We start from the raw sequence: 12,069 nt of genomic DNA on the forward strand, positions 1-12,069 counted from the left end.
TCTTATTCTCACTGCTGTACTTACTGTACACATTCAGTACAGTGGCGGACCATATATTTTTTTAAAAAGTCTCCATGAGAGTGAGTATTCACTAAACTCAAAGATTCTTTAGGGCTAATCGACAAATCGAAAGCATCACTGATCAAAATATTTTTCTAAGCACTGTCCTCTTGCTCAGGCCAGAAGCAAGAATAGTGGGAGTTTGCTCTAGTGGTTCTGGATATATAGAGATCAGCAAATTTATGACATCGTGAATAGACTGATAATGTCGTTTAAGGAATATCGCCACTGCAACAATGACAGAGGACACATCCCCCCTAAATCATGCGTCAGTCATTTCTCTTATCTTTGTCAGAATCAGAAGATTCTTCTGTATCAAAAATGTTGCTCTGCCTCTTGTATTAAACACAGACTACTGCCCATGTCATTGAACACAATGATATTCCACTGATGTGAAGTGGGGACAACTGCACTGATGATATTTAGCATAAAAAGTGCGTGCTGGTTCAGTGAAACTGGATTCTTTGCAGCATCAACTGATATTTTGGATGGAAGAAAGTGGCATGACTTTCAGTGGCCCATTTTTTTTCTGAACATTAGCAGTTACTTACTCTTTCCTGGGCTTGAATAAGTTGTGTCAGTAGCATGGCCACACAGATATCCTTTTGACATGCTACTCTGAATGTAACAGAAAGAGTAATGTTTGTTACAAACTGCTGGCATAGTTGGTAAGGCTGCCCCCCAAAAAGCTGAAACCATTATTCCTCCATAATATTTTCTACTATTGTCTACTTCATTCCTGAACTTACTTCTTCCCTTGAGTTCCATAATATTACTTCATGTAATTCTATCTTTAAATATTCCTTTTCAATTTTCCTTTTATTCTGATTGAACCATTCATGTTGATATTTCTCAGGTTTGTGTCTTATGATCATTCTTTCTCATTCTACCCCCAAGGACCTGAGTCATTCTAATCAACTTGTGGTGAGTTATTGACTCCCAAATCTGTACCTTCAACTCCAGAATTCTTCCCTAAACTCTACACACATATCTAAATATCTTCAGGATATCTCAAACTTGATGTCTAACAGGAACTTTATATTCAACATGTTCAAATGTGAACTTACCCTTTTTAAGGCTATAACTTCCTTTGATTAATAGTTCCATCATTCATCTGAGCTAAAACCTAGGATTCACTCTGGACTCCTTTAAATTCCACATTCAACCAGTAACCAAGTCCCACTGAGTCCACCCATCAACATCTCTTATATATACCTCTCCACCTAGTTTCCTATTTACTCCTGCCTTATTTCATGCCCTCATTATCCCCGATGTGTTATTACAATAGTTTACCTGGTCTTTTGGCTCACCCCTGCCCTGGCTTCCATCCAGACTCTGTCTTGCTGGCAGAGTGAACTTGTTGATGTTGATTATTCTTCTGCTTAAAAAGTTTGAATGATTTCCTCAGACTTAACACAGAATAAATTCCAAACCCCTTAAAATAATACAAAATAGTAATTAACCATTGGAAAGATGAACTATTTTCCTCCCATACCTCCAAGTGCAAATATTGTCTGTTGTCTTAACATAATTATGTAACATATTCAAGTGGCTTACAACACATAAAATTCTTCCAAACCTTTATTACAATTTTTTTTGTTTTATAGTAACAGTAATACATGATAATTCACTGTCATCCTGCTACAAAGAAAAACAGCCCACAATCATCCACTCCACACACCTGAAGTCTGTTAAGTCCAATACTAGTTTTGTCTTCCCCAGGCTACAGAACTTTACTTAAGTTGGCTTTCTCTTTAGGAATTTTCCAGTATTGATGTGTTATTATAGTTCACCTCAGAATCTTCTTATTTAGAAAGAAATTATTAGAGCCATTATTCTAATAAATCAGGAAGCTACAATGAGATTGCTGTTTGTAATATTCTTATGTCTCCAAGTATTCTGTTTGGCTTTGGTCATTCTTCTCCTTTCTATTGGAAACTAGATGACATGCAAGATAGAAAGGTTTCAGTACACTTGGAAACATACTTTTGTGGCTGCAGACTAGACAAAGCTAAGTTCTAGGCCCTGAGACTTTTTCTGGTTTTTATGAGCAGATACCCCTGCTCCTACTTGGCCAGAGAACATTAGCATGGATCACAAATGAAAATAATTCAGTCGGATGGACACATATTTTGCCAAGAATATTTATTTGTTATTGTTGAAAAATACACAAAGGCAAAAGGTTGCTTAGCTGCTGATTTTCCATAGTACAGCAGGGTATTGTAAGAAAGGGGGAACTATATCTGTTCTATACATGGCAGTTACATTTCTAAGGCATTTAGGCTTAAAAAGTAGTAGGTGCACCTAGGCCCATTTACTTGAGTTTAAAAATACTGAGGCACACCAGGCAGGCAAAGGATTTGAAACTATACAGTAAAACTCTTTCATGCATTTGTGTCTTAGGATTGCATATCCATCTCCCCGACCCCCCATCCCCCATCATTCGTTTTTTCCACATGAGTTTTGGAGTTGTTCATAGAACACTGGTAATAATCTACTCTTCAAGAGTTTGCTTATAGTGACACCAATGGGACACACAGAACAGAACTACTTCATGGACAGGTTCTGTAGACTCTTACCAAACTGAGGCTCCAGTAAGAAAAACACCGATTTGCAAAGGCACAGTGGAGACAGGTTTAATGCATTAAATATAACATGAATCATTCACAATAACAAGTTTAGTGTTTCAGGGAACTTTTGTTAATACAACACAGTTGGTCACACAAAATACAAATGCTTCTGTTGATCTGTCTTGGCAACTCAGATACATCAACAGTGCTAACAGTTTAACAGCTTTGTTCTCATCTGACAGAAAATAATGGCAGTTCTGCAAGGCAAATGTTAAACCTGACCGTATGTATTTATTAATTCCACAGTGTTTTGACAGATTATAGGGGATGGAACTCAGAGGATGCTGACACGCTCACTGAGGGCTTTCATCTCTGTTTCTTCGGTCTCAGGACTGTCACTGTGGCCAGTGCTTGGATCGATCAGGTGTGTGGGGTACTGCAGCCCCTGCTTGCCTGCGTACTGCTTCCACCTTGAGTCATCACTCTCATGGGTTATGTAGCGTTCCCCGATTTTGCATTCCAGCTCTCGTAAATCTAACCAGGTCTGATAATCCTGAGGAAGAAATTGTAAAATATTACCATAGATATGATTAAAACTCATTAAACACTCTTTAATACGTTGTCAGCTCCCACAACATATATGTTACCCTTTTTTCTTCCTCTCCCACCGTGCTATGTCTTTCATCAGGCACCCTGAGGTGACAGCATCAGCACCAGAGCCATTCTATTTACGTAAACTTTGCAAATGCATACTGTTTATAGGATATCAGGCATCAGAAGGTGGGCAATTAATATTTGCAGTCAACCAAAGCAGAATGTTGGTATTCTTTTGGAATTTAATACCTACAAATAATCCTTCAGTATTTCAGAGGATCGTTTTTCTAAACTTCTAAGTTCAATGTGAAAATAAAATATTTAAGAGAGAACAAACACATGCATATGCTTTATAACTACCATGCATTTCTTTTACAAGTATTGCCTTGGATTTAAATATATAGCTTCCAAACAAGTACGGTGCATGACCAGGTGGGCATCTACTTGGATATTTATCAGGATTACACATGCAGATGCTTTTGAAATCTGGTCCTTGGAGTTTCATTATGACCCTTCTTTTTTTGTCTTTTGTTTTTCGTGTGTGTGTGTGTGTGTGTATGTGTGTGGTATGGTGTGTTTCTCCCTTATCCAATTTTCCTGGTAGAGAGAGAGGTTTAGAAATACTAAATTGTTATTAAATCCTATGAAGTTGCATGCATTTTGGCAAACAAACTGGTATTATAATTATACTTTAAAAAATATGACAAAAGATTTTTATATATAGTATCAGAATCTTAAATATTTAGAAGCTTATTCAACTGAGAAAATATCCAGTGATTGATTTTTACCTGTAACCAAGGGTGACTCAAGGTCTTATCCACGCTATAGCGCTTTCTCATTTTTACTTGCAGCAAGTTATTGATAAGATCAATGGCTGAAAAAAATTTTTATTGGTAAAAATAGATGACATATCTGGAACATATGCATAATTCATTTATAGTTTATTCCACATCTGCTATTTCACACAGTTAAATGCAACACAGTGATAATAGACACTAGAACGTGAAGAAAATTCCCCTTGAGAACTCTAAAACCTTGGCCTTAATTTTATTTTAGATGTGAAAAAATGAATTGGAAATAATTGTAGAGGAAGGAGTATGAGTCCTTTGTGAGTATGACGTGAATTTCTCTTAGTCTAGTTTCTAATACATTTTTCTGAAGTAGGAGTTTTGTTCAAATATACATCATTTAAATATGTGTTGCACTCATGGCAGGATAAAACTACTATTCAAGAGAAAGCATTACTAATTTTGTTACAAAATGTATTTAAAGTTTGAATACACATAATTGGCTCCGTAGTCTTGAATTAAGCGACAGACATCTGGACACCACATTTAAAAGGAAGAAAATAAAGCATAACATAGGCCATGACTCATGATAAACTTAGAGCCTAAAAACCAATGGCCCAGTGGTGAAACACTTTTGTCTCTTTCTCTTTACTTTTAAAAACAACCCATGAATTGGAATTATATCAGCCCTTATTGCTTTCATAGGGAAGACAGGTAATCAACTTGTCTAACAAGAATTCTTCTAATTGGTTAGAATCACAAACCATCCAGCTTCATACTCTGCCTCTGACTGGGACTTCAACAGAGTGTAATTTAGGAAAAAAAGTGATTCTTCTAGTTATCTAGTCTACAAAGCATCTTACCCAGAGTACCATGTAACAGAGTTCTCACTCACCTTTCTGAAAACTATTATTTTCAGCCTATACCATTAATTGTTCACTATTTATTAAATTCATTACCTCATGCTTCCCATTCATTCTTGTAATGACTTCCCATTTCTTTCTTTCCTGTTAGCATTTTCTTCCCAAAAAGAACTTAGTGAAATCTGCCAAACTAATGAAAGCATTCACATTCCACCAACGAGTCCATTCCCTCCCTTAATCAACCCTGGTCATTAAGTTTCTCGAGAGATGGATCTTTCTATCAAAAACCTTAAACAGGGGGCTTCCCTGGTGGTGCAGTGGTTGAGAATCCGCCTGCCAACACAGGGGACATGGGTTCGAGCCCTGGTCTGGGAAGATCCCACATGCCACAGAGCGGCTGGGCCCGTAAGCCACAACTACTGTGCCTGCGTGTCTGGAGCCTGTGCTCTGCAACAAGAGAGGCCGCGATAGTGAGAGGCCCGCGCACCACGATGAAGAGTGGCCCCCGCTTGCCACAACTAGAGAAAGCCCTCGCACAGAAAGAAGACCCAACACAGCCATAAATAAATAAATAAATAAAATTAAAAAAAAAAAAAACTTAAACAGGTATCTGATAAAGATGCAAATTAACTCCCCAACTTCCTCAACCATCAAGTCCTGAATGAGGGGGCTTTGACTCCATTGTTTGGTCTACATCAGTCTGTGTGGATCTGAAAATACAGTGTCACAGGAGTCCTGAGGCCACCTGGAACAAAGATCACTTTATTCCCTCAGAATGAATCAGAATCCTTCTCGTGATCAGGCAAAGAGAAATGATTTTTTACAGGCTTTTGGTAACCTAGAATTGTATCACTTTGATACTAATATTCCAAGCATTTGCCTGCATGGAAGGACTGTAGAATCAAACATCTAAGAATTGCTTGATTGGAGAAAGTAAATGCAATAGCACATATTTAAATGCTGTCTATGCCCCTACACCCTTGCCTTCGCTAGGATACCTTAGGAAACACAGTATTTAGTACAATTTCAAATTCCAAGCATGTGTTCTCAGAGAGCTTTTGAAAGTATAGTTCTCTCAGTGAACTGTGTATTGGGCATGGGCTTTAAAACATCCATTCACATGATTTACTCACTGGTGTGTAAAGTGCACCTTCCATTCTTGCTGCTGTGAAGTCACACGGCAAAAATGGAGAATAAGGGGAGACGGGAGAATGCATGTGCTACCATAAGCATGCTGCAGCATTATGCTTCCCCAGACACTGCAGGGAATAAAGACATGTTATTAATTCACTCCTTCTGCTTTGAATTCTATAATTAGGAAGGTAGGAGTACAGCAACTCGACAAAAAGTCTGGTTTGTGCCCAAATGGGCCCCAACAGTGAATCACACTGACTAATGGGGAAGGAAGTATGGCCAGGGGAGAAACTATATGTGTCTGAAGGGAATGGAATACATGAAGATGAAAAAATTGCTCTGCTGAATGAAGCATATAATCACAAGTCTCACTACAGCCGCAGTACACAGCTGACCTGAATAAGCACAGCAAGCCAATGACAAGTACCTCCGAGAGAAAATAGTTTAGGACCTAAGGAGAGAATTAGCGGGAGTGTGTGTGTGGGGGTGGGGGGGTGGGGGGGTGTATCTGTGTATTTATAAATATATTTCATGGCTCTTGATAGCAGAAAACAGAAATAATTAACTATTAAATGTTGGACACTGTAGTTAAATATTGGGAACCCGGTGTTACTGAGAAAATAGGTTCATCGTAGTGTTTGAGAGTTCCATTCTACTGGTCACTGTTTCTGGAACTCCTAAAACATCCTTTTCATTAATCAAGTCTCATACAACCCAGCATTAAATATACCATCCAAAATGCCTTTCACTAAGCTCACTTTTTTTTTTTTTTTTTTGCGGTACGCAGGCCTCTCACTGTTGTGGCCTCTCCCGTTGCGGGGCACTGGCTCCGGGCGCGCAGGTTCAGCGGCCATGGCTCACGGGCCCGGCCGGCCCACGGCAGGGGGGGTCGTCCCCGGCCGGGGGATGTGGGATCTTCCCGGACCGGGGCACGAACCCGTGTCCCCTGCATCGGCAGGCGGACTCTCAACCACTGCGCCACCAGAGAAGCCCTAAGCTCACTTTTAAAAAGAGATTCTACTGTTTTTTTTTTTTTTTTTTTACAATATTCTCTTTATTGACCATGTCTATCGCATATACGTATCATTCATTTATCTGTTCATTCACCAAATATTCCTTAAGGATTTACTGTTGGCAATGACATTGGTAATGATAAAGCCCTGAAAAGCTCCCAATCTAATTGCAAAGGCAAAATATGCACACGTGCATGCACACACACTCAGACACACACACATAGAACATGACAAAATGTACCATTTAAGATCTTTGACCTTTAATTAATATCCTACTCAAAGAAAAAAATGTTTTCTTTAGCACTCCCTAAATATAACTAGCTAGGGTCCTAGTGACTAACTGCAGTAGTTCAATCTATTTCACATCTCAATGGTGTTGCAGGATACCAGTGACAAGAATTCTTTTCTCCTATGTTGTGCCCAAAGTTGTCTTTTTATAACTTACCCACATTAATCCTATTTATGTTCTAGATGCATTGGAGAACTTGACTATTCTATATGACAGCTCTTTAAGTTTTGGGGACAGTGATTCACCTTAACCTCGCCTTCTGTGGTTCCGTTAGCTTCCTCAGTCTCCCTGTGCACCATTATTTTTATGTTCACTAGCTCTTTTTCAATGTTCCTGTTCACAATGGACCAGAATTTTCCTCACAATTAACTGACAACTTAATTGTGATATTATTCATATAGCCTAGGATGGAAGGTTTTCCTTTTTTAAAAAAATTTTCACATTCATATTCTTAGGTACTCCTAACAAACATATGAAAGTAGTTACTATTTTAATCTCTATTTTATATAAAAGGAAAAACTGAAACTTCAAAAGGTCATATAACTTGGTCGAAGTCAGACAGTTCCCAGGTAACAGTTGAGGTTGAAACCCAGGGTAACTGGCTCCAAAGCCCATGGTCTTAAATACTATGGCATGCAGTAGCCACATCATACCATTAACTCATTATTATTAACTGATAATAATCTCAAAAACTAATTAAATTTAGAAAATTTCCAATAATGAACATTAAATTCTTCTTAGTCATGTTTCCACCATACTTTTATGTACATAAGTGCCTGTATCTATCTATCTATCTATCTTTGTGACCTTAGCTCAACATTTCAGCATTCAAAGACTATTCTGAATGTGATGTGATCTCTCCTATCGAAGGGACTAATCCTCTAGCTTTCCACCACTTCCAAACTGAGTAAGCCTATCTGCTATGTATTAATCAAATTACTAGGAACCTTTTTTCAGGATAAGGCTTAAACATAGGACTTGATGACTCTCCAATAGATTACACGCCCAACTGCCATGCCTATTAATTATTCTTTGAACACACGCGTAAATGAGCAATGTTTTCTCCTAGGAGTATCTCATTCAGTCCATATGTTATCATCTTCTCCAAAAGCTACTGTGGGAGATTTTTTTCTAATGTTTTATTATAGTTAAGAAACATCAGTCCTTGGTATTACTCATTCTACCTATCTGGCAATCTTATTGAAAAAGAATGCAATTATTCTGTTGTAATAGATTCTAAGTAAACTAATATTGACTAGTATTGTTTTTTAGTCATTTCCTTCTCAGTACCAGCATTTGTTTCTAAATATTTGCAAACTAGTCATTTAATCATTCATTCTAGGATTTTGACAAGGACAAATATTAAGCTTCTTCTTGAATGATTACAGAATCCATTCTTTCCCCCTTTTAGAAATTCAGAAAACTCTGGCCTGTCTTAAGTATTCTGGTATCTTTCTCATTTTATCCATGATTTACTAATTACCCACAATGGCTCTAGGAGCACCTCTGTTAGCCTCTTCAATAAGCAGTAAGTCCTGTTCTGAACATCAGTCATAGTTTATAGCTGCCATTGAGTGATGAAAAAATCATTGATTTTTTCAGCTATCACTCTTGTGATACCACTATTTCCCCCCTAGGTACCAGCTCCCAGCTGAGACTGCTATGGGTAACCCTCAAATGTAAAGGATCCAAGTTAAGGGAAGAAGGAAGCCAATAGCAAAGGAGCAAAAAGACTAGTAAAACTGAAGTAGCTACAGCAGTCCCAAGAGAGTCAACAATCAGGAAAAAATTCCAAATGGGATCTCAACTCCAGTTCCAAAACTCAAATCAAGACTCAGAATTCTGACCTAGAGGGAATCTGACAGGGTTTGTCTTTGAAACTGCAGGGTGGCTGGGGGCGGAGAAGGAGAGACAATGGGAAAGACAGATACAAAACTGGGCCATTCTGTGAACGTCTTTCAAAAACAAAGCAAAGGAGAAAGGGATGGTGGTCTGGCTTTGGGAAATAGGAAGTAAGGAAGGGGACTGCAGCAGAATGGGAAGTCAGAAGGAAAGGTGACATGCTGGCATGTCAGCAGAACAGGATACTAGCACCCAAGGCGGAAGCTAGAAGGATACAGAAACTCCAGGTACCCGGAGCACCAGGAAGATCTGGAGCCCCAGGATAAAGAGATATTTGGGGAAGCAGAGAATGCCGCATATTCCTGGTACCCCATACTTCCTTCCATAAATATAGCAAAAAGTACATACCCCAATACCTGCCTTTCATGAGGTTAAGGTTTATTGCTACACAGTGCTGGATTCTCCACAGTTTGGGGCAATAAGCAGATGTAATTTAAAACAGCTGTCGTTTTACCTAGGGCCAAAGCTGTGCAGGAAAATCCTCCATTCTCTGAGTTATATTTTTTGTTTCACACCCTCCTTCCCTTATTCTCTCAATTTGAAGAGCCGCTTCTCAACCCCCAAAGAAAACAGGAGCAAAATAGGCAGTGGCTAGTTCCTCCTTCTCTTTGCAATAAATATGATGGCAACTTTTTCAAAGAGTGGTAGGATTATTTTCTGATTCTACTTGCCCATTTACTCTGAGAGTTAGCCTTTCTAATATTATTCTGAGAGTTCTGTTCTCTTATTCATCCTAAAACTCAATCTCTTCCTTCCATATTTTTAATAAATTGTCTTAAGGCTGAGCTCTCTGAACACTTCAAATAGCTACATTCGGGCAATGTGAGAAGTCTTTCCTTTTTCTTTCTTATTAGAAAATTTTAAACAATTGTATGGTTCAGATTTTTATTTTAAAGAATCCCCTCTCTCATAAGCACAGAGTTTTGTGTTTTCTAAAATGTTTCTAGCCATGGATCATATTAATGTTTCCTATAAATTAAAATAAGAGCAAAGAAAATCTGTTTTATGACACTTAATGTTTCTTTTTTGCTACAACAAATTCTTGGCTAACAAAGTTACTTTTCCCCTAATTTCCTGTACAGCAATTTTTCTTGTTGCCCCATCAGCTGAGAGACTGTAATGTCAGGAAAGTGAAGAGAAAATTTTATCAAACATTTTTTTTTTTTATCAGAATGGGACTTTCAGCAGATGTTGGGATAGCTGAAGTTCTGTGTAAGTATATCTAAACAAAAACAAAATTAAATGGTATATGCAGGTGCTGAAGGGCTTTACGTTTTAATATGAAAAGAAACGTTCCATTGGTGTTAATTGTATGGATTCTATTTTCTTAGGGTGTCAAAAGTCAGAATCATCTTTGAAATTGTGGAAACTATATTGCAGTCATTCTCCATTTCAAAGCAAATACCATGTGTATGGACAATAGGTTCTGAGTATGAAGAAGGGACATTTGCATGTGTCATAGCTACGGCTAAACTAAACAGCATCCAAAGCTTGGAGAAAATCCTACAGAAAGAATGGAACTGGACATATCTGAAGACATAATAGGACCCTCAGGTCACACCTCTCAGTCATCTTCCATTTTTCATCTTATTTTGGCCGAGAGGCTTGCAGGATCTTAGTTCTCCGATCAGGGATGGAACTTGGGCCCCTGCGTGAAAGCGCCGAGTATTAACCCCTGGACCACCAGGGAATTCCCCCATTTCCCATCTTTCATTTTAGGTACCTGCCTGTCCCCCCCATTCTCCCCACTAGATTTTAGCTCCTTTAAGGTCCCACAGATTGTGTATTCATTTTTAAACAATTTCATAAATATTTAAAATCAAATGCATCATTTAATGTATTAGGAAAATGCTTGCTAAATAGCATTTGATAGATTGAATACATTAATTAGAAATTTAAATATCCATTTTCTCAGCTCTAAGTTTTAATATCCACATTATGTGCATATAGTTTGTATATTTTGGCTAAAAATACTCCTGGATGGTAGGACATCACACGTCTACAAACGGATCACAGGATCAATGACGTCCATCAGAAAATCAGAATAATGCTGAGAGGATCTGCAATACAGATCATGTTTACCTTTACAATGTTTATTTGACACGAGATAAATTATCTATGAAACCCTGGGGCTGACCTGTTTTGTCCAGACATGGTAGTTTAGAAAAAATTGTTTTTTCCATACTGTCTTTCGCCCAGCTGCAAATTATTGAGGTACAAATTTTCAAATTAGAAACCAGATCAGAACTATCACTCTAGTGATGGAGTCTTATCTGTCACTACTGAGCTCCTTGTTTTCTTTTATCCCTTTCCATTCTGCCTCACTGCCTGTCACCCTGTAGGCTCAGTACTTCTCCCTTTGGCTTGATTCATGCTGATGGTAAGTTATGTGTTTATTTAAAAAACCGTTTTGCAACCCTTCACATTCCAGCTCTCAACCCAGCAAGCTGTTGCCCGGCAACACTAAGTGGGACGCTCCTCTCAGGGGCTGAAACCAGAGGCTGCCGGCAGCAAACAAGGCCGCTGGAAATCATCATCTCACTCGTTCCTGAGTCAATTACCGCAATCCAATGAAGTGCAAGACCTTTAGAGACTCAAGCAGGGTCTTTTCTTTCCCAGTTCTTTCCTCTGTAGAAAGTTATTGTATCATTGGGTAGTCCTTTGCTTTACATTCAGTTTAATTTCCTCCTGAAGACTAGAAAGACAGTCTTGGAAATCATGAATTGTTTTTGTGTTTTTTTTTTTTTTTTTTTGGCGGTACGCGGGCCTCTCACTGTCGTGGCCTCTCCCGTTGCGGAGCACAGGCTCTGGACGCGCAGGCTCAGCGGCCATGGCTCACGGGCCCAGCCGCTCCGC

The 12,069-nt window shown here is 38.6% G+C and overlaps 1 protein-coding gene across 5 annotated transcripts in view; it reads right to left on the reverse strand.

Annotated features, from left to right (window-relative positions):
- Nucleotides 1-2,680: 2,680 nt before the first annotated feature.
- The window catches only part of PRKD1 (protein kinase D1), a 340,452-nt gene continuing 331,063 nt past the window's right edge, over nucleotides 2,681-12,069 (reverse strand). For 4 of the 5 annotated variants that reach the window (XM_028495666.2, XM_024134023.3, XM_055088374.1 and 1 more), the window contains 2 exons: nucleotides 4,013-4,098; nucleotides 2,681-3,183 (listed from right to left, as the gene is read on the reverse strand). In XM_028495666.2, coding sequence (XP_028351467.1) covers nucleotides 2,965-3,183; nucleotides 4,013-4,098 — 305 coding nt within the window. In that variant the 3' untranslated portion in view covers nucleotides 2,681-2,964. The remainder of the gene's footprint in view (nucleotides 3,184-4,012; nucleotides 4,099-12,069) is intronic. The other variant, XM_055088375.1, reaches the window with a different exon arrangement.

Source organism: Physeter macrocephalus, chromosome 11 (assembly GCF_002837175.3).
Source record: "Physeter macrocephalus isolate SW-GA chromosome 11, ASM283717v5, whole genome shotgun sequence".
Classification (NCBI taxonomy): domain Eukaryota; kingdom Metazoa; phylum Chordata; class Mammalia; order Artiodactyla; family Physeteridae; genus Physeter; species Physeter macrocephalus.